We start from the raw sequence: 24,243 nt of genomic DNA, 5'->3' as shown, positions 1-24,243 counted from the left end.
TAGAATTTCCAATAAATATGTTTAAAGTTAGTTGTCAGTAATGCTTGAGAGTGTTTTCTATGATTCATGTGAATCTAAAATACTGTCAATGCTTAGAAACTAGCTTTACTTATTTTTACTTTAGAGTCTATTAGTAGCAGAAGCAAATACTAAAAGAAAATAGCTAGATAAAGTGTCACAGCAAAACTAATATATATTGGTCATATCAGTAACAGTGACTGCAAAATGAAAAGCAAACTGCAATAAACCGATATTGCACACTATATTTACATATAGTGCTTTATTATTCATTCCCCCCTCGCCCCAACTGAGTTACTCTAAAGGAAAATTAGAAAGCTTACAGTTTCCATAGTGTCTGTGAAATGTATTTTTTTCTTTGCCCAAAACAATATAAATATGTTCTCATGTACTGCAAAGTTATTCATATTTAAGAGTTTTCATTTTGCTTTTTAAGGATACAGCAGTTATACATATGTACAATGAAATCACACTGTGTTCTTCCATTATATATGTGTGTGTGTGTGTATATATATATATATATATATATATATATATATATATATATATGTGTGTGTGTATAGACAGATAAAATTAAGGTGTAATACCTTTATTTTTATTTCTATCTAACCCTCTGGAAGGCAATACTGAAAATAATGCAGAAGTAAATGCGCAGCAGAAAGTCATACTATTTATTTTTGGTGCTCACTAACTCCAAGCAAATCTCCAAACCTTCTGCGGATACACTTTCTTTGTCAAAATTGGCAGACGTTAAAAGCTTTTTAAAGAGAATGACTATAGGTGTGTCCCTATCTTTTTATTAATTTATATATATTGTTGATGTAGGAAGCTTATGTATTTCTTACTTTGGACTTTCCCTCTCCTTCCTCATACAGCTAGGACACAGACAAAGTTCTATTTATTTATAGTACCTCAAAAGTTTGTAATTACCAGAAATAAGGTGTTCTATACCATAATAGTCACAACCCCCCCCCCACACACACAAAATAACATGAGCATAGGGCATTTGTTAAATGTTCATCTATAATCTGTAACAAACGTTTTAGTGTTTTACTTTGTACTAGAAAAACTGGAAACATTTTCCATAGAAAAACAGACCCCGCTCCTAAAGCTATTCCTGCATTCATTAACTTGGAGCTTTTCCCCACCCAAGACTTTGAAACAGAATTTACAGTATAGATTTCAGGAGACTAAGTTAAGTGCTTGTATAAACAGAGAGTGTATAAAAGTGTTCCACTTCCTTCAAAACCCGCATCTGGTACCAATGTCCCCTATAGGTCCAAATAAGCATGTTTCCTTCCCTGTAATGCAGAACTGCAAGGCCTTTTCCTGACAAACAATCATAATACAGAGTAGATGTTTAAGATTTAACCAAATTTAATCTCTCTGCAATAATCAACAGTGTGTGGTTGAAAGACTAGCAGTGTCGAGTCATGCATTTATGTCAAGTCATGCAATCTATACTAGACCCCTTATGAGTACCATCCTTGAATAATACATTACAAATTTCATATAGGGAGTTATGTTTAAAATTAATGATTTCCCCTCCCCACCCAATGTTATAAAAGATTAGAAGGATAATTCATTATTTCCTAGTACCAGGAGACACTTCATGAATAAAAGGAATCACTAATACTGGCTTTAGTCATAGGATTGCCAATTTTGGTTGAATGCATTCCTGGAGATTTCATCACACGACAATCTTTAAAGATTAATCTTTAATTCCTGGAGACTCCTGGCCAATCCTGGAGAGTTGGCAACCCTATATAGCTAACTGCTTCATTCTTTGTTTAAAATTTATCTTATTTCTAATTAAAGGCACAACAGGAACTTGAATACTGAAATTTAGCTTACAAGTTAGCTTTCTTGACTTAAATAAGTTTTGTGCAAAGAGGGTTAGTAGAATTGGACCCACTTTAATAGGAAGGTTAACATATTAGTATATGTTTGTTTTAACACTGTTGAGGTACACAGTGTATGTTTGAAAACAGATTAAGATTACACAATCTATGATTAGTGCTCAAGTCAAAGTCTCAGTGACTAACTAAAATTCTTAATGAACAGAAAGGCTTGCTGCTATAATCACACCTCTTTAAAACAGGTATTCAGCACAAATGTGTAAGAAGCACATTTTAAAGTGGACAATTTGTACATATTGTATAGCATTTAATGCTGCCAACATCTGTTCTCCAGTCTAGGTATGACATACTACCCTTTATTTACTCTGATTATCTGGGTAGCATCTTGGTGCTTATAAAATTTTTGAATGAAAACGAGATAAAAATGTAAACAGTAGTTGATTACATGGAAAGGTCAGGATGGATAAAAACAATGTTTGTTAAAAATCTCAAAAATCAGATTTTTTTTAAAAAATTTAAATTAAATACAGTTAAAAAAAAAACAGATATTTGAAATTATGATTGCCTATGTTAAGGCTTCAACTTACTATAATTATAGAATTTACTACCCACCTTTTAAGTAGATGCAGGACCAGCACCAAACCTAGAGAAGTCACAAAATCATAGGCTTTAAGGTCAGAAGGGAACATTATCATCATCTAGTCTGACCTCCTGCACAACACAGGCCACAGAATCTCACCCACCCACTCCTGTAACAAACCCCTAACCTATGCCTGAGTTATTGAAGTCCTCAAATCGTGGTTTAAAGACCTCAAGGTGCAGAGAATCCTCCAGCAAGTGACCTGTGCCCCATGCTGCAGAGGAAGGCAAAAAACCTCCTGGGCCTCTGCCAACCTGCCCTGGAGGAAAATTCCTTCCCGACCCCAAATATGGCGATCAATTAAACCCTGAGCATGTGGGCAAGACTCACCAGCCAACCCGAAAAACTATCAGTTCTACCATAGAATCAACTGAAGCAGTTTGTAAGAATTTGTATTTGTTGTGATTCCCTAGTGTATACACCACTTCAGAGTGCAGAAGCTCTCAGGCTTTGTTACAAGGATAGGTTCCTGGGTCAATGTTTTTGTTCAGTGATGTGTGGTTGCTGGTGAGTATTTGCGTTAGGTTGGGGGGTTGTCTGTAAGCGAGGATAGGTCTGTCTCCCAAGATGCCAACTCTGTCCACATATCTATTAAAGTGACATCATCATAGGACCTAATCACATCAGCCATACCATCAGGGGCTCGTTCACCTGCACATCTACCAATGTGATATATGCCATCATGTGCCAGCAATGCCCCTCTGCCATGTACATTGGCCAAACCGGACAGTCTCTATGCAAAAGAATTAATGGACACAAATCTGACATCAGGAATCATAATACTCAAAAACCAGTGGGAGAACACTTTAACCTGTCTGGCCATTCAATGACAGACCTGCGGGTGGCTATCTTACAACAGAAAAACTTCAAAAACAGACTCCAACGAGAGACTGCTGAGCTGGAATTGATATACAAACTAGATACAATCAACTCAGGATTGAATAAGGACTGGGAATGGCTGAGCCATTACAAACATTGAATCTCTCTCTCTTCTTGTAAGTATTCTCACACTTCTTATCAAACGGGCTGTACTGGGCTAGCTTGATTATCACTTCAAAAAAAAATTTCTCTCTTACTTAATTGGCCTCTCAGAGTTGGTAAGACAACTCCCACCTGTTCATGCTCTCTGTATGTGTGTGTATATATCTCCTCAATACATGTTCCACTCTATATGCATCCGAAGAAGTGGGCAGTAGCCCACGAAAGCTTATGCTCTAATAAATTTGTTAGTCTCTAAGGTGCCACAAGTACTCCTGTTCTTTTTGCGGATACAGACTAACACGGCTGCTACTCTGAAAAAAGTCTACTAGGCTGCCCTTTACCATTATAGTGACTATAATGAAAAAAGAAAGGATATCCCTTCATAAAGATTTGCTCTTCCTATTACAATGGGGGATAGGATTCCACAAGGCTGACAATCTTTCACAGCAAGTAATTATTAAGTTTATTGACTAGAGTTCTGTCACAAGAGTCAATCATAATTGCTGTGGACAACACTGGGTAAGTGCTACCGTGTGAGGGACAAAAGTGAGAAAACAAGTTAAGGAAACGAAGCCAAATAGACACCATTCAAGACAAGAATGAACCAAGGAGAAAGACTAGTTAGCAGGAACTGAAAGCTAAAAAAATTCCTCTGAAATAAAATTTAAGTAAAAACAGTTTTTATCCTCTTCCACCCATTTGAAATAATAGTAGGGGGAAATCCCCCACCAGACAAAAAACAAGGAGACTGAGTACTTGGCAACCTTACAAAACAGTAGATGCTCATTCTTAAGCCATCTTACAAGTCTTGAATTTGGAAGAAAGAGCAACACAATGATCTGGACACAAGAATGATTTCAAGATAGCAAATATGCACCTCCATCCTCTCAGATGTATTCCTGCAAGATGAGAGTTCTTATATACATGCCACCACAAGTCCAATTAGCAGCAACCTTCTCAGCAAACTGGAGGATAGTCAGGCTTTTCAATATACCATACTTCCTAGAAAAAGACTAGTTATAATACTTCAGATCAAAGATGTCATACACACAGCCCATGGGTAGGATCTAGCCCATACAATATATTTGTGAACAACATGGGAGATTCAGAATTTGCAGAATCTAAGTTTTCATTTTAAAAAATGTTTCTAGTAGTTGTAACACAAGTCTTCCAAATGTCAGAGCATAAACCAATGAAGTGTCAGCCCAAGGCTGCAGAAACCTTGAAACAATGGCTCAAAGGTGTGAACTCCCCATTCCACTAATTTCACTGGCATGTTGATTCTAAATCCTAATGATATTTCAAAGTGTAAACTAACTATTTCACAACTTATTTTAAGCAGTCAATGAGGAAGAGTTGGGAGTTGCTGCAAGGAAGGAAATGCAAAAAGGACAAGACACAGGGAAGCAAAAAAGAAGGGGAAGGGAAGAGAAGCAAAACGCCAGAAATAGAAGTGTTCCTAAATGAGAGCACATTTTCCCCATTCAGTAATAATACTGAATGCAATGATAAAGTATTGAACAAATTAAATAATAAATCAGTTTAGTTACTACATACCACACTTGATCTCTGGGCAAACCTCCCATTGAAATTAATAGGAGATATGCTATGGATTGAGGCGAGTATGTAGTCCCAAATTTTTACTGCAACTCAAGGACTATAATTAAAAAATGGAAATTAGCCCTCCACGGAGAATGGCCACACACAGTCTTTCACATTCCTTTAAGAATTATGTGTCACTGATGTGTCATCCCCACACTGTGAATGCTAGTCTCTTAATGGCAGATGAAACTTCAGAAACACTACCTGTTGGTCAGCAAATTGAGATACTGAAGTAGTAATTTTTAACTGATGGGTTTTAGTATAGTACAATTAAGAACATACTGATCCCAAAACTTAAACACTAGTACCATTCATAAGCCTTCACTGACTTAAGATATCCAACAAACAAGACAAAAAATATTGAAACAAGAATCTGACTTAAGGGAGATGCGGGGGAAAAAATAGACTTACAGCAGGATCCAAAGCTTGCCAAACGCAGGCTTTGATGATCGAGGGAACAAGTTCCAAAAGCATGTTTTTTTAATTGTGAATGCCCTGCTACTGACCCCATGAAACCAAGTGCCAAGCACTGAACAACTGAACCACCCCACTGTGCCTTAACTATAATTGCACAACATAGGAAAGAAGGCAATCTTTTAAAGAAATGAATTACAAAAGATCTCAGATTTGGGAGCGTATCAGTAGCACCTAGAAATGCTCCTGGAAGTAAACAGGAAACCAGTACAGAGCATATAGCTGAAGTACTGTGTGCTTGTGCCTATCCAGCACACTCAGAAAGCAGGCCATGGAGTTCTGCACCAGCTAATGTCTACACTACAGAGATTTCTCAAAGGCCACCCCACATAGAGCACATGACAATAATCCAGTCTGGAAGTGACAAAAGCATGGATAACTCTGGTCAGATCCAGATCAAAGAAAGACTGCAACTTCTTGATCAATCACAGATGGAAAAAGTACTATGAGCTACTGCTGGTAACTCCACATTAAGATACAGCCAAGGATACAAAAGTACCCTAAGTTTGCAAACCATACTAGAAAGGGGCAGCCCTAAACCCTCACTTGAAGCTGATGACAGTTTCCCCTCTAAATGAATGACCGTAGTCCTCTAAATGAATCCTGTAACCCATCAGCTTTACTTCCATCTTCTACCGAATTTGTCACATCTAGTTGGTTCCTATCCAGGTTCAACTTCAATAATCAAAGACACAAAGTCCAAGTTCTATTAACAGAAGCAATATCTCACTAGCTGCTTTAAAATTTTGAAAATTTAAATTTAATCTAAAAAATGCAGAATCCTGTTATACAGTAGCTTTTCTTTAAAAGCTGTGTTACCAGCTTATTTCCTATATTTACTTAAATTTTTCAAATTTTGTTTTTTCAAGTCCATGAGGTGAGATTAGACTGCTAAACATAGATAAAATAATGGGACATCAATTCCTTCATCTATAGGTCTTTTCTTTTGTAGTTCTGTTTACTGACAGATCAACAGTTCAAATCTGGCCCAGGTTAGCAACACTTAAGAGCAGGTACTATCTGATCATCATACCCTAGATGAATGGGGTAGCCACAGATCGGCTCCAAGTGGAAAGTTCACCATAATTAACACCTTTGTTAGCAGTCTCCAGATAATATAACAATGACAGAATGGGCATGGACAATGCTCCCCCAAAACATGCTCCCCCTAAACACGGCTGAAACACAGTGTCAGAAGAGCAGGGGACGCTCGCATTGGTATTGCCTGAAAAGGCTCTATATTCTATGGTTAAAAGGATTGCTTCCGTTTCTGTGCTTTAAGTTTGGCACCCCTTAGAACAGAGGGGGGCAAACTATGGCCCGCGAGCCCCATCTGGCCCGCAGGACCCTTCCCTCTCGCCCCTGAGCTCCTGCCAGGGAGCAGGCTCAGGACAGGCTTGCGGAGGAGCCAGCCCAACTCTCCAGCAGCAGCGTGGTGAGTGGGGCTCCCCTCCCTTCCAGGTGGCTCAGCTATAGCACCACCAGATCTGATGCTCCAGGGCAGCACGGTCAGAGGGCATTGCAGGGGGGCGGTCAAGGGGCCTGGGCCCTGCTGCTGGGGCCAGTGGCAGAAGAAGCCAGAGCCCCCTTCCACCCCTCACATGCTTGGCCCCTGTCCCCAGCAGCCAAGCCCAGACAGGGGGCGAGCCCTGCCCGACTGCCAGGGAGAGCAGCCAAAGAAACAAGGGAAATGCACAGGGAAAGGACTGAGCCCCCTTTTCCACCACCCCACAGGTAACGTGGGGCGGGGAGAGCAGGGGGGTTGGATAGGGCATGGGGGGCCCCAGTGGGGCAGTCACGGGGTGGGGAGCAGGGGGGATTGGATAGGGGACAGGCGTCCACAGGTGATGGTCAAGGGGCAGAGAGCAGGGGTGTTTGGATAGGACGCTGGAGTCCCAAGGGGAGGGGGCAATCAGGGGTGTGGAGGGGGGTGTGTATTGGATGGGGTGAGGATTCCAGGGGGCTGGATACAGGGTGGGGGACAGGCCACACCTCACTGTTTAGGGAGGCACAGCCTCCCCCAGCCCTCCATATAATTTCTGTACCCGACGTGGCCCTAGGGACAAAAAGTTTGCCCACCCCTGTCTTAAAGCACAAATTTAAATTTACCACACACACACCCTCTAATTTACACTGACTTTTTTCTAATTTAACAGCAGCGGCAAAGAACAGAAAGCTATCTCCAGAACTATTTTAAGTCAGGACTTCACTTACATTACTTACCTAGACTGTAAGCTTTTCAGACCAGAGGCTGTTTTTGTTATGTTTGCACATGCCTAGCAAAACAGTCTTGGACCTCTAGACAGTACCACAATATAAATAACAATGGTCTCCAAAAAATAATGCTTTCCAGTTAAGTTCACAGATTTGAAACAAAAACTATTTACCTTAAAGAATTGTTGACAAGCTTTTTAAAGGGTATTAAAAAAATGAAATGTTAAAGAGAAGTCAGAATAGAGTACTTGACCATGTTCCTTTCACTATGGAATCAAAGAGGAGTTGCACACTGTTTCATGCAGTGCGGGGGGGAAAATGAAGGTGCCTAAATTTAAGTGAAATAAAAACATTTTTGGAGAAAAATAGTCCCTTTTGTAACCTATTTAAAGAAGCCCTGATTCATCTTTTCCTTTGAAGCTAATCTCCAGACTCTAGCATGTACCTACACGGCAAAAATTTGTGTTTTTCTGCAACAGTACAGAAAAACTTATTAGTGGGGTCAAGACCCAGTAATGCTTTGGTTGGTCATTTTCAAAGGGATACCATCAACTTGAAACATTGTCAATTATAAAGAAAGTTAAATGTATCTTCAAGTACTACCCCTACTCCCAAGTCCCCTCTGCAAATTTTGTAGTTTTACCTCACCCTTTCCTATATTAGTATTAACTATATCTCTTCCTTGCTGATGTGTGAAAGATTCAAGACAGGGGAGATTGAATGATTAGATAACACAATCGAGGAAACTGTTGATACACAGAGACCTGTCAAATGCACAAAGAAAACTGACAAGAAAAGTATGTATTTTCTCCTATCTTAAGCATAACTAATCTTATGCATTACAACAGTAGGTCAAACTTAGTCAAAAAAATGTGTTTTAACTTTGTGTCCTTTTAACACAAGAGCTTTGAATTCCCAAATCATCCCATACTTTTTTATTTTAACTTAAGTATTAATATTATGAATAAAACTAAGCATATCCTATGCAGGTACACCTCTACCCCGATATAACGTGGTCGTGGGGAGCCAAAAATCCCTACCATGTTATAGGTGAAACGCCATTATATCGGGGTAGGGGCGGCAGGGTTCCAGCGGTGATTTAAAGAGCTCCGGGATCCGGGGAGCCCGAGCCCTTTAAATCGCTGGCCGAGCCCCTCTGCCACAACCCCAGGGTAGCAGCGGCAGGGCTCTAGTGGTGATTTAAAGGGCCTGGGGCTCCCCGCAGCAGCCAGATCCCCAGACCCTTTAAAGCGCCGCCCGAGTCCCACTGCTACCGCGCTATATGCGAACCTGTGTTATATCGGGTCACGTTATAGAGGGGTAGAGGTGTAATTCTAAAACAATAACTGACTTAACTAATTGGTAAAATTACTCAGTTATGATAGGTTCTTTTATTTTCCCCCCAAGCACACTAAATGGAATGGAAAGCTAACATGTTGTTCTACCTCCAGAAACAGTTACCATTTGTGCTTGTATAAACTGTTATAGCAGATTGTTATAATACTGACTCACTTTGACAGAATTGCAATATTATGACCAAATGGTGATCTGCTGCTCAAAGATAAGTGCAGAAACAATTTGAGTGTACGTTTGCTAAAAATAGGTATAAAATTAGATTTATATTTTTCAAGTACCAGGCTAGTCCATTAACAATGTTTCATTCCCATAAATTCATTACTATTATAGGAAAAAGTAATTAACACCAAGCCCATCAAAGTGACTGAGGCCTGTTACCAGGCTCCAACATTCTTAAAAAAAAAAAAAAAAAAGAGTAATTTTCTAGCCTTTGTGATTACTAAGAAAGTCTTCTGAATGCAACATAGCCTTCATCAGTCGGTAGACATACGAACTGAAACAACAGCTTTAATGGCCAGATTATCCATTACAGTGGTCAAAGCCACAAGAGAAGACTTGTTGAGAGGGAGTTTCTGAGAGAATCTCTTCAGATTCCCATGCATCATCCCATCAGAGGAAGGGTCTGGTCTCCAACCAGACAGATCCTCTGGGAAATTCCACTTCCTTCCTGCTGTACATGGACAACTTAGATCAGTTGGGATACTCACCCACGCCCTCCTAAACCACCAGTTTTGTACAGAGTCCTCCACTGTGGAGTCTGCTCATCCCACTGGTATCATGGAGCACATAGGAGACCTATCCACTTTCACTGCATTTTCTCCACTGAAGCCTATTCGAACATATCAGTTTTTACTTAAGTTCCTTCTCATCCCTATCCTTTTGGTTTGAATTTCAATGAATAGGAGTGATTAAAAACCAGCATGCTTGGGAACGTAATGCAAAAACTTCCCGACATTACTCAATCCTAACCTGAAACATTCCTCTGGTTCCATTCCTGGCTTCTCTCAAAGAACGGCTACCAAACGTTAGCCATGTAATGAGGACAAATGTCCACTAAAGTTTAAAGTGATTCCATGATGCTCATTTGCATGGAATGTAAACCAAGCATCCAAAAGTGACAATGAATTAATGTACAGAGTGCCACCTTTCCTTATATAGAGGTACAGTATCAAGTTACTAACTGTGTTTCCCTATGTTGCCTATACCCAAGATTTAAAAATATTTTAAAATTATTTTTCCACTACTGATACTAGTCTATTTTTTTAAATTTCTCTCAGCTCGAGCAAGATAAATGAAGTCAGTTTTAGTCTTGTTTATAATCAGTTTCATTTTCAAGCTCTCAATGCTGCAGTGTTTGAGGTGCAAATAATGCAGATAAATGTTTAACAAGAAACATTTTTTACTTAAATATTGATTGAAACATTTCAGTTTATTGTGGGTTTTAAAAGAGCTTGATTTTGTAAATTATAAGGTAGGACTCTGGGGGGGAACACTCCTATGTGAAGATGTTTTATCTAGTCTTACAAGTAATACCTAAGTTTACTGTTAAAAACAAAAACAAAAACACGAGAGGTTTGGGGAGATTGGGCCATTCTCCCCCCACATTTTGTGCATTTGAAAGTTTGGGGAGGGGGGGTTGTATCATTTCATTGTAGTCAGCTTTCCCTTTTCAGTGGGTCTTTCACACACCAATAGAAAAGGAATATTTTTTTTAAAAATAGGAAAAAATATAGCTTTACAACCACAAAAACTGGCAAAAGTACTCATGGCAGGTTTAATATTGGAGACTCTTTAAATTAATCAGATTTCAAGTTGACAGCACACCTTTAAAAGGTAAGAAGTAATCAGACTTTCGGCCAACTCACTCTGGCAGCATTGTAGTACAGCAACAAATACTCACTGTGCCTTTATTGAAAAGATGCATATTGACTTGCCATAAGATTAGCTTCTTCTGTTTCCACCAATCAAAATGACAGTACTTTAAAAAAAAATACAAAATAAAAAAAAAGATGGATTTACTTTTATGAATAAAAGGGTTTCAAAACTGGCTGATGCTCCACCCCCCATTCAGACCATAAGTAAGGTTAAGCCATCCAACAGTATGACTGACCATTTATTTCACTGGGCATAATATAACATGCCAGCTGAAATTTAATTAGCTCAAGATTCCCTTATCAACTGGCCACAGTTTCCTTTCTCACAATGCCAAGGCTATGCGCCAGCTATCTTAACAGCAATGGAACAACTTCAACTGAAATGAATAAGAGCCTGATACCCTTTACCAAAAACAGATCAAATGTTCTAATGAAGCACAAGCTGTTTGTTGAGTTTCACTGTTGTGGTGAATATTAGCTGAATGGATGTTTAAAATGAGACCATAAAGAATTAACTCAGGATTTAGTAAAACTGAACAAGAACAGCTCTGAAAACTTTTCTTGCCAGTACATCATCTCCTCTTTCCACATTACAGGATCTTTAAGAAAGCAGAGAAGTCTATTGGAATTTGAGTGGAAGATTCTTGTCAGTATGGGGGTATGGAGAGTTTTAAGACCTACAGAATTAAAGTTCTACATTACATAACTTCCAAGCACATTCAACTCCTGAATACTATCAACTTAAATTATTCATTTTTATACCAATTAAAAAAGCTGATCTAGACAAAAATATCCGCAGCCTCCTGAACTGCAGAAGTACTGGAAGGTCACAGATCTTGGCTCTACAACAGGTCAACCTAGTAGTCACAGGAAAGGCATGTCAATATAGAAATCTCCATCCTCCATCCCGTTGCTAAGAACCCCAAACTATTAATCTGACAACTGAAAATGACAAGTGGAGGGCTGTGGGATGGAATCCCTCAGTAGCTGGGTTTAAAAAATATATTTATACTTAAATTGAAATCTTTGGTCCATGTATTGCTTATTAGAAACTCTACTCCAGCTAAGCATCCACTCCCCGTAAAACATAGTAGGGGTCCCTAAAATGGTTCATTGCACTCATCTGACATTGTTTTAAAGATCCTGACTGACATTTACTGAAATGCAGGATAGCGTCAGACTCTGGTTTTGGGAAAGAAATGGTGCAGACATTCTATGGGTCCTCAAAATTCTGAATAGCCTCTGCTGTAGAGGTTAGAACTTTTGTAGGCCAGTCGCCATAAAAAGTAGCCTTTAGCTCGATCATGCCCTAATTGTGTTTGGACTATATTAACTGAACTATAAAAATAATCCTCAGTCTTAAAGAGTTGTTGTTAGTGCCCACTAGAAATTTGAGATGTTAGGCTGTAGAGTTTTGTAATAAAGGGATTTTGTATTATTTATAGTGACATTCCTATAAAAATATTAATTTTGAGTTAAAATTGCTCAAGTATTTCTTCCCACTGTGAATAGTGAAAAGTAACGAAAGCCTAACTTAAAGCACTGGTTAAGCACGTAATGGTTACTGAGTTTGTCTGCAGTCACTGCACTTGAGTGTCCAGTTCAGCAGCTTTCAACCCGACATTATGATCCCAATTTACCAGCAGTTTTTGCAGGGTCATGAGCCAACTAATTCTGATCTTCTACTGAAGATTTGCTCAGCAAAATGCAACCAGTCATCCTCAGAATCCAGGGGTACGTCTATACTTACCTGCTGGCTCGGCGGCAAGCAATCGATCTTCTGGGATCAATTTATCGCGTCTCGTCTAGACGCGATAAATTGATCCCGGAAGTGCTTGCCGTCGACGCCGGTAATCCTGCACGCGAGAGGAGTCGGCGGAGTCGACGGGGGAGCCTGCCTGCTGCGCGTGGACCCGCGGTAAGTACCTTTAAGTTCGAACTAAGATACTTTGACTTCAGTTACGTTATTCACATAGCTGAAGTTGCGTATCTTAGTTTGAACTGGGGGCTTAGTGTGGACCAGCCCCAGGAGAGGTATCTTAAATGACTAAGCAATTAGCACTGCAGTGCCTCCTTTAAAGAGCCATGAAAAACTATGCAAAAAGGAACGGAATTTGAAAAGGTCCATTGAAAGTGAATATTGAGTCCCTGAAGGGGGGGAGAGAAAGAAAAGAAAAGAAAAAAAAAGAGGCTGTTAAATTCATATGTAACCCATTGCTTTCTATACTATTTTTACCATCTAAAGGAAATCTATATTCTAATAATTTGGCATTCTGCATCACCAAAACCCATCCCTATAGGAATAAATATTCTCTACATCTCTCCCCCACTTCCAAGATGGACCTTATTTCATCCTCTCGTTTCTTCACATGCAAATGAAAAATGGCTATAGTTGCCAAAGAAACAATGTTAACAAGATGCATACAGAATTATTATGGATTATAATATAATATCCAGTATATTCATAAGTAGCAGAAGCTGGGGAATTCACATAACTTTCTTTGTCCATTCATTGAAAAGGTCGATTCATTTGCTAGTCTGTTAATGTAATATGTTACTTTATTAGCATTAATATACAGTAATCTGTAAGTCTCTTTCTGGTATTACCAAGCGCTTCCAATCGTGGTTTGAGAAACTCCAAGAACCGTTCATCTGATTACATATTAGTTATTTCCCAAACAGCACAAGAGGTAGAGGAGCCTTGATTAGAGTATTAAGGGACACGAGTTAAATCAGTGGTTCTCAACCAGGGGTACATGTACCCCTGGGGGTACACAGAGGGTACATCAGCTCATCTAGATATTTGCCTAGTTTTACAACAGGCTATATAAAAAGCACTAGCAAAGTTAGTACAAACTAAAATTCCATACAAACAATGACTTGTTTAGACTGCTCTATTTACTATACACTGAAATGTAAGTACAATATTTATATTCCAATTGATTTATTTTATAATTACATGGTAAAAATGAGAAAGTAAGCAATTTTTCAGTAATAGTGTGCTGTGACACTTTAGTATTTTGTATGTTTGATTTTGTAAGCAAGTTGTTTTTAAGTGAGGTGAAACTTGGGGATACACAAGACAAATCAGACTCCTGAAAGGTGTACAGTAGTCTGGAGAGGTTGAGAGCCACTGCGTTAGGTTACAAAACCTACTTAAAGCCTTCTTTTCAGTCAGAGTTTTCTGAAATGTTATTTCTTTGCGGATAAAATATATGTTTGGCCTTCACCCTAAGGAAAGATTTCCAAATAGTTTTAGGAAAGCCTATTTAGCTGGTTTTTGAATTATTAGTGAGAGAAGAGAACTATTCACCTGAAATGCTGCTTCTCTAAAGGTATGTTTGCTTGGATTCCTACTCTTGCATATTGACTCCTGGCCTTCATAACATTAGGAACAACCTTAGCTCTCAAAAATTTCAGGCCCTTTGAGGCACTGGCAAAGAGAAATTACTTATCTGCACAGTAACTTGAGTTTGAGATGTGTTGTACACACACACACACCATGCTCTTGAGTAGACTGGAATCTTTTGGCCAGCAGTGTCCGTTAGGGCCAAGCATGCACCAAGTGTCTTTGTGCTTTGCACTGAAGGCATAAAGGGAGGTCTGACCCAACCACCCCTCAGTTCCTTCTCCACTGCAAAATCCAGATGCTATAGAACTCCATAACAGAAGGGATGGAGGGTGGGTCTTGGAATATATATTTATATGGAGAACAAATCTCTAAAAACTCCAGTTACAAATGTTTACAAAAGTTTAGGCTGGAAATTAGAAGGTTTCTAATTATCAGACAGGAGTGATGTTCTAGAACAGCCTTCCAATATGAGTAGTGGGGGAAAACCAACCTAACTAGTTTAAATTTATCAAGCTACATCTTAAGTGACTAGGTTGCCTGCAATAGCAGGAGGCTGGACTTTCTGATCCAGGAGGTCCCTTCCAGATCAGGAGTAATCAATTATTTTTTGTCAAGGTCCAAATTTCTTGGTCAAGGTCCAGTCTCCAGAGAAAAATAATATAAAAAAAAACAATAATGATGATAATAATAAGTAAATAAAAAGATTTCAGTCTGTTCAAAAGTTTTTGGCAGTCCAGATTTGGCCTGCAGTCTGCCTACTGACTACCCCTGCTTCCAGTCCTGCGTTCCTACACAGGTAAGCAATTGCTTTTTCTTCAAGTGCTATATATAGTCCACTCTTAGTGACTCAGAAGCCACGACCCATTCTAACAAGGTATGTACTTCATTCAACCCTGCATCCAACATAGGTGTAGTCTGGCATGCAACATAACAGAAATGGAATAAACTATCTGGTCCAGTACACTGACAAGTCCTAGCTGTTCTTTGAGGAACTGTCTGAAGTTGAGTGATTAGCATGGACATGGTCTCCAATTTTCCCTGAGGCAGGCAACTTCTGGCTGTCTTAGGGTATGTCTATACTGCAATTAAACACCTGTGGCTGACCCATGCCAGCTGACTCAGGCTAAGGACCTGTTTAACTGTGGTGCAGACTTTCAATCTAGGACCCTCCCACCAAACATTCATGCTGAGCATTCTGAGGTCTGGAATAGGTCCCCAACCACCATTCTTCTTAGATATGAAGTAGTATTCGGAACAGAAATCTTTTCTTCTGTGTTGTGGAGGAACCTCTTTAGCTCAGAGAGGAGGGCGCTCAGCCAAGAAGTGACTAGTCTCATGTGAGATGGATACCTGACTAAGGACAGGGAAGCTGGGTTGGGGATAGGTGTAGTGCAGAACTGAACTGTATAATTAGACGTAATGATCTCTCAGACCCACATCTGTTATAATTAAGGCTAAGATTTTGTCACTATTATTTTTAGTAAAAGTCACTGACGGGTCAGGAGCAACAAACAAAAATTCATGGAGCCCAGGACTTTTACTAAAAAGTACAGTACAAGCTGCGGGGCAGGAGTGTATGGCCCCAGCGGCGGCCCCTGCCGTGGGGCTATGTGGGGAGCGTTGCCTCAGCTTCAGCCCCGACAGCTGAAGAAGTCAGAGAGGTCCAGTAAAATTACGGAATCAGTGACTGCCGTGACTAAATCGTAGCCTTAGTTATAATGTTCCATAACCCCCAAAATAGGAAGAACTGGTTTCCAAAATATTTTAGAGAAGGAGGAAGAGGAGTTAGAGTCAGGGTCAGTTTGTAGCTCTCACTCAACAAATCAGAAGGATTGTTTACTGGAAAATTTTGACTGTGAGGTGATAGTTGCTGTTGATCTTTTTTCCTGCCCCCCTCAATCTGTGCCACTTCTTAAGAAGCTCTGAGGGTTTCTGGTAACAGAAGGAGCTTGGGGGGTTGTTCTCAGCCTTGAGTAAGTCTGGGACTTATCATGCTTCCTTTTCACTTCAGATGTGTATGGCACTCAAAGGTAGTGCAGAAATCCTTAAAGAGTGTGGAGGGCATCATCTGTCTTTCTACTGAATAAACTGGGGCCCTCGAGCAGAAGATCCTCTACCGTGGATTGGACCTCGCTAAGTGACGCTGCATCACCACTGATCCTGCCATGGAGCATGAAGCAGTATCTGCAGCAGCCAGAGATGCTCATAGACACTCACTATTAACTGACCATCAGTAATTACAGAAACTGTTCTCTATGATCTTGTGGCAATTTCTTAATAAAGTCTGCAAATTCAATGTAGTTGAGAAAAAAAAAACATACTATACTACGAGTGCTCGATAATTACAGATTCTCAACTGCAAACTTGGAGTTAAATAATTTTTTGAGCAAATAGGTCCAAACATTTTGGATCCCTTTGAGTCAGGGCTATTTTAGAGTGATGTTGTCTGCTCTTTTTGTTTGCAGCTGCTACTACAAGAAAGCCTTACTACAAGAGAAGAATACAGATATACAGCTCCCCCAGAAGATACAAAATACCTTTTGTCAGCTTTCTTGGCTATTGGGGCTATAGTAGCTGGCATCTGCCAGACAGTTTTTTTAGGTTCTAAAGGGGCCTCATTTATTGGGAGAGTAACCCATCCTGGCACAGACTGATGTCCTCCTCCTCGTGACGTTGTTCCTCCTCAGAGGGTTCTTCGGGATGTTCCTTCTCAAGAGGGGTTTCTTAAGGCTGAGCCGTTTTCTGCCTCCAAATAAACACACTCTCTCTGGAATGGTGTATGTGAAGTGTGTTTCCAATAAGGAACCCCAGAGCTCCAGTATGGCTATGAAAGGGCATTATAAAAGAATGAGAGAGGGCCTTAGTGGGATGGATACCAAGGTACATGGAGGAAGTAGACTCTTACAATGTCTAGAATAGGACACCACTCTGGAATCACTCTCCAAGTCAAAATCTGGAGAGGGGTCTTTAGGAGAATAGGTGGACAACTCGCCTTCACTGTTGGGATTCTGAAGTAAGATATTTTCATCACCAAAGGAGAAGCTGCAGAAGAAGCAGTGGTTGGTCATAACCCTCACAGTCCTTCAAAACCAGGAACCTCATTGGTACTTATGCTGAGGGGGACTAATGTAAAACAGGTATTTTTAAAAGGGTAATGCCGAGACACTGGCAGTTGGTCTCAAAAGGAGGCAGGCCCATTTGGGTCTCCAAGTGAAAGGGTCAAGAATCTTTTCAGACCTAGAGGAATTCTGGCCTGACTCAAGCCAGGAGCAAAGACCTAGTCACTATGCCATCTTTAAGAGAGGAAAAATAAGTTTGCATCTAAAAGAAGTGTATAACTTGTTTCTCCACCAATAATTCAAACATGAACTAGATGCCAGAAGGGGGCTGCACATCACAACCTTTGTGGGAAGGAGCAGCCAGAGAACAGAAGAAAGTAGGTCGTACTTTGAATGTTGAACAAAGCATGGATTGAGAACAAGGGACAAGAAAAAAGAGGGCAAGGAGAGGCTGAGAAAGGAAACAATGGGACTGAGATGTAGTGTTTCTGTTCATTCTTAAAAAAAATCTTTAACATTACATTAAGGTTACAAAAGTTAAAAACAATTAAGTAAGGCTATGCAAAAGTATAACTAACCGACATTGCCTTTATTATATATTAAATACACATTATCAATTTAACTACATACAAAAATATTACACAGGTGTACAATGTGGTTATGTCAGTTCTCAGGTTACACAGTAAAATGCAGTTTTTTAATTGCTAAACCATTGTTCACAAAAATGAGGGAAAGCAAATGGCCAAACATTCTTTTTCTAAAGAACCCTGGGCAGTGAGTACACATGTAACAGAGGGCCATTTGAGGACCCGATATTTAAAAATAAAAAGGCTCTTTACCTATATAATCACCTTTCGTAAAAGCAAGGATCAGGGTGAGTAAAGGATGAGTGAAGGATGGAATAAAACATTCACTTCAATGCTGAATTAGCACTTTTTTGTGCTTAACATATAAACCAGCCTCATCACCCACTGAAGGTGGAAGTAGACACTATGAGAACCTATAAGTTTAGGCCACATCTATGCTATGGGGACTACACTAGCACAGCTATGGTGCTGTAGCTATGCTAGCATAACCCTGTAGAGCAGACACAGACTATAGTAATGGAAGGGGTTTTTCATTCTCTGTTAGACCACCACCTTCCCAAGCAATGGTAGCTAGGCTGACAGAAGCATTCTCCCATCAACCTAGCTACACCTACAGCAGGAGTTTAGGTTGGCATAGCTACATCACTCAGGGAAGTGGATTTTTCTCACCCTTGAGCACCAGAACTATGTCAACCTAAATTTTACGTGTAAACCAAGATTTAACCATCTGTGATAGGATGAAATAACTGTGGTGGTTGTGTTCAACCCCTTGCCCTACCAAAAGGCAGAGGAGAGTAAAGATCCAGCTAGTCCAGCCACATCACATACTGGAATATGAAATATGCTTTCAATGAACCACCACACAGGGAAAAAGGTTTCTCCATAGCTTTGGATAAGTAAAATTTTACCAGAAAGGACGACTAGCAATCTGACAGCAGGAGATTAAATTATGATTGAGTAGACAATATAAAAGCTGAATAAAGTAGGGAGAGACTTTGGGGGCATATGTACTATAAGAGTTAGGACATAGATGCTGGAGCTCTCATAAGATTAGATTGGATTTACTAACTTTCTAGAAATAATTTTGACTTCTTAGAAACTAACTTTCCAACAGTAATATTATTATGTAATCATACTAATGTAACCAAGTTCTACAGACTAGGAACAGAAAAGACCTTTTATGCAAAGCCTGCTCTGTGTAATGGTTGGGAAAGACCAGAATCATAGCCAGAAATTATACTGCCAAAAAAAGAAAATCCCCAACATGCCAGGAATACCTATAGCAGGAAAAACAGTGCGGAGAGTACTATGACACATTATCAGAATCTCATATGGTGTAATTTAGAGGGAAAACATATGAGAAGGAGTCCAAAACAGCATTTTGTCCAGAATGCAACTTGGCTACAGACTTGGAATTAAATCCAGCGATGCATGCTCTATCACTGGATTTAATTCCCCATAATACTTAATTTAGCAAGATAATGGTTATTTTAGAAATCAGTACATTGTTATACTTAAGGGTTCAAAACCAATAGTCCAGAATCTCCAGTCCACAAAGTTCACTTTCCACTATTTTTGTGGTGAAAAGTGAATTTATACGGTGCAAAGCACCCAGGAGATTGTCTCTAGAGAATTCCCCCTGTGTAAGGGGAATCTCCACCCCCAGCTCAGAAGCCTTCTCTGCCAACTCTACTGCACCATGTGTTGGAGCTTTACTCTAGTGTAAAGAGAAGAAGGCGACACTTGGGCAGGTAAGGGGCATGCCAGAGTGGGGCTCTAATACACCCAATTCTCCACTGGACTAAGGACCCTGAGAGACCTTACATCAACGGTGTAAATTATACTTGCTCACCTTGCAGTTTTAACTTAAGCCAGGACAAAATAGCTGAGAGACCACCTTTTTGTTCCATGTTTGTATAGGGCCTAGCACAATGTGGTCCTGCTCTCTGAATAGAGCCCCTAGGGGCAGCAGAAATACCTGACTTCCTCCCAGTCTCCCCTCCCCATTGCTTCTAAGCAGAACCCAAGTGCAGTGGAGATCAAGCACAATTTGTTTTGTTTTAAATGTGCTACCCACTTTTTAGTCACTGCTCTAGGAATACATTCTTTCTGATTTTAAAAAGGGCATGCTTTGAAAAGAATGGTCACATTTGTACCTTATCTTTGCAAAAGAGTACACAGTGAAGTTCTGACTACCTGAAGGTCATCTGAGACACCTGAAACTTTCACACAGTGATGTTAAATGTGATCAGGAATGCAAATACAGCAGATTTTAATGTCACTGTGGTTTGAGGAAATTGATTTTAAATTGATCTACTTAAACCAGCGCAAGCCCCTAATGTAAATAAACTCTTGTTTACTTTTAAGTCATTTTAGTTTGCATTGCTAACAATCTATTTAAACTGACTGAATTAAACCTAGCCTATTAACTAGCATAAGAAATATTTTTGTAGTGATGTCCACAAAGCCACACTCCCTGCAATGTAAAAAGAGTACAACAGATGAGTATTGCATTTAATTGTAACACATTATCACCTTTATTCAATAAACCTTAAAAAATACAACTTACTACACCTCTTGCTTTTGTTCTATAGTCTTTTCCCTTCCTGGACTGCACTTCACTTTTTTTTATTTTCCCTGTAATAGATCATAACTCTCTCTCTTCCTGGGTCATCAATGTCGGTCTCTTTCTCTGTCCCTCCACTTGCTTATGCATCTTTCCCTATGTTGTGTTCTCTACCACCTCTATATTTCCTTTCTTCTTCCTCTCTCCCAAAATATCAGTCTACTCTCCCAAATAGAGACGATTCCTCAGGCTAGTAGATGTTGGATAAATATTTCAAGGCCCAGCTACTACTCCTTTTCATACACTTAGGGCTTGTCTACACTGCCCGTTTACAGTGCTGCAACTTTCTTGCTCAGGGGTGTGAAAAAGCAACAAGTTTCAGCGCTGTAAAGCACCAGCGTAGACAGTGCACCAGCGCTGGTGGCCTCGCTCCCAGTGCTGGTGGCCTCGCTCCCAGCGCTGATAGCTACGCCCCTCGTGGAGGTGGGTTTTTTAGAGCGCTGTGCCACGACCACACAAGGCACATTTAAGTGCTGCCAGGGCAGCACTTTAGCGTTGCCAGCGTAGACTAGCCCTTACTAAATAGCCTTCTAATGGTAATGACCCCCTCTCCAACCACTATATAAGCCTTGATTAAATCTGAACGGACGATCTTGTGAATGATCATGTCTCAACTGCTTACTGAGGAAAAACTTTCAGTACTGAAATCAATTACTTAAGTTTTTGGATGTTTTTCAATAGTATTAGCCATTAAAATGGCATTTTGTCCTTTTATCAGCAATCCACTCACTTCTGTAAAGACACCCAGTTATCACCTAAAGCAGAGAGAGTTTTTGCTTTTGCATCTCTAGAAAAAAGAAGGTAGAAGATTGAAAAAGGTGTAAAATATTACAGTTGTTTTCAACCAATGAAACATTTATGAAACAACATAATTCCTACCCTTTTATTACAGCAGGCTATGGACTGGAGTCATTTATGATTCATTCCTTCTCCTAACAGAACAAGTTTGTTTACAGGGCTTGGACCAGTGCTGGTAAAAGGTCAAATATTCAATAAAAATGCTGTGGTGACTTCTGTGCCAATACTCACCCTCGCCACACCCTCAACAACAACAAAAAAATCTATTTTCTAGACACTAGTACAAAAGGCCAGACAAGAGATTTTACTGAATCAGGTTGTAAGGACTGTTTTGACTAGGTGTATAAACATCAAGGTTAGAGTCAGAAAAACGTAAAGAAATCTGCTGAGAGATAAGTGTGTGCATTAAAAGTACATGCATGCTTTTTTACCAATACAAAAAAATACCTTCAATATTAAAAAGAATTCTGAAGGCCAACTTTTAATTTTGTATTTCAAATTTTTTTTTACAAAAATCCTATTTAGGGACATCACTTAGTAGGACTACTTAGGCCTGGTCTACACGGGGGGGAGAGGGAGAGGGGGAAATCGATCTAAGATACGCAACGTCAGCTACGAGAACAGCGTAGCTGAAGTCGACATATCTTAGATCAAATTAAAATTACTTACTTCGCGTCCTCGTGGCGATGGATCGACAGCCGCGGCTCCCCCTTCGACTTTGCTTCCGCCTCTCGCACTGCTGGAGTTCAGCAGTCGACAGGAGAGCGATTGGGGATTGATTTATCGCGTCTACACTACACGCGATAAATCAATCCCCCGATAGATCGAGCGCTACCCTTAGAGTGCTTGTGCTATGGGAGTATACTGCACCAGACCTTGCTGGTAAAGCTGAGCATTCTTGTCCTGCCAGAGCAAAGGCCAACTCTAAAATGATCCCTGTAGCCCATAGTATTTTATGCTGATTTACCTACTATCCTGTTAAAGTACTTTGTTGTCATGAATATCAAACATTATAAGGCTTCTTTTACATTCTCCATACATCCATACTAAGCAATCCAAAACATTACAGACACAATGTTTGGAAGGCAAGATTGCAACTGTCCCTATAACAAGCCAAATGTACTTAATACAGTAAAAAATATGTAAGCTATAGCACGGCAAAGTGCATTATACCAGATACCTATGTATGCTGGGGCTTACACAAAGCTGGATCAGTAGTTATAGACGGGAATCTAATATAATCACACTTCTTCTAGTGTGCCATTGTTTGTTTTAAAAAAGAAAGGCAGTTTTTGCTACCAAAGAAAAGCACACTTTTGGTGTAAGGACTGTTCAGAACAGGGCTTGAAAATTTACTAGACTACACAGTACCCAGAACTAAGCCTGTTAACCAAAGGTCAAAATGAAAGGTGCCCCACCAGCAAGGCCAAATGGCAGTGACCCAATGTGGTTCCCCACCCCTTATCCCTCTGATCTGCCAGGAATGTGGATGCTCAGACTCTTAACATACTGCAATTCCCTCAACCCTGGGACAAAAAGAAGGGGGAAGGAAGAAAGAGAGACATTTTTCATAACAGTTTTTATATAACAGTTGTATAATAATGTGGAGCCTTCTTTCCCTCTTCCTATCAAGCAGCCAGTGGTGGAAAGTCTCCACTACTCTACTCCTCCCCCACCCTTTACTTTTTGGGTTCTCCCCTACCATGAATAGTATTTATTATACTGCTGCTGGCGCACAGCCAGTCCCCTGCTGTTCAGGTGTCTCAATCATCCTCACACCTTCACCTCTTTGTCTCTGTCCTATCCACCTTGTGTGTGTTCCATCTCTACTATTTTCCTCCCCAGAACTGTACTACTCAATCAGGTGATCGCGATTAGTTTCACTATGCTACTCTTGCCAAACAGAGAAAGCACTCTGAAGGAGTGGCACAAGTGCAATTCTGTACAGTTGGTGGAAGCTGAGGTAGGAAGAAAGATATATTCGTTTTCATAGCACTCCTAGTCCCGGTTAGCTGTGGGAGTAAGTGAATAAGCTTGGTTCAGAAATATACACTAGACCAGGGGTAGGCAACCTATGGCACACATGCTGAAAGCGGCACATGAGCTGATTTTCAGTGGCACTCACACTGCCCGGGTCCTGGACACCTGGGGGCTCTGCATTTTAATTTAATTTTAAATGAAGCTTCTTAAACATTGTAAAAACCTTATTTACTTTACATACAATAGTTTAGTTATATATTATAGACTTATAGAAAGAGACCTTCTAAAAACATTAAAATGTATTATTGGCACGCGAAACCTTAAATCAGAGTGAATAAATGAAGACTCGGCACACCACTTCTGAAAGGCTGCTGACCCCTGCACTAGACTGAATACTTTGGCAATTTTAACCTTCCTTTTCCCTCTTCTTTCCTTTTGTCTATCTCCTAACCCACTCAAGAGAACGATTCTTGTCAATTCACTGACTTCCACTTTGTCCCTGCTGAAGTTGCTGCGGAAGTAAGTTTACCCCCAGCAGCACAAGCATTAGCCTCAGAAAAGCAACATCTCTCTAAACCCCTCTCTCTAGGAGGGATCTTGTCCCTAACACAACCCCAGAGATTTCAGAAGGTACAGACTGCATCCAAGTAGGACTAACCACATCCCATCAATCTTATTCTTACTCCATGTAGAACTAACTGCAGGAAGGAATTCTCTCCTGCCCATTTACATCATTTCACAATTAGCCAGGTGGTTTCTGAGGTGGAGGTGTAACCACCTTTGACGCATCAGGTATCTGCCACTGCCAGAAGCTGGTAGGATA

General features: G+C 40.1%; 1 protein-coding gene across 2 annotated transcripts in view; it reads right to left on the bottom strand.

Moving 5' to 3' along the window:
* Window positions 1-24,243, bottom strand: part of EGLN1 (egl-9 family hypoxia inducible factor 1) — a 43,660-nt gene that overhangs the window by 14,233 nt on the left and 5,184 nt on the right. Inside the window, exon 2 of one of the 2 annotated variants that reach the window (XM_054022966.1) lies at window positions 11,045-11,122. The exons of the other annotated variant lie outside the window; for it this stretch is intronic. Coding sequence (XP_053878941.1) covers window positions 11,045-11,122 — 78 coding nt within the window. The remainder of the gene's footprint in view (window positions 1-11,044; window positions 11,123-24,243) is intronic. 2 annotated transcript variants of the gene reach the window in all.

This window comes from Malaclemys terrapin, chromosome 3 (genome assembly GCF_027887155.1).
Source record: "Malaclemys terrapin pileata isolate rMalTer1 chromosome 3, rMalTer1.hap1, whole genome shotgun sequence".
NCBI lineage: Eukaryota > Metazoa > Chordata > Testudines > Emydidae > Malaclemys > Malaclemys terrapin.
Note: the sequence above shows the minus strand (reverse complement) of the source record. Positions and strands in the feature narration are given on the sequence as shown.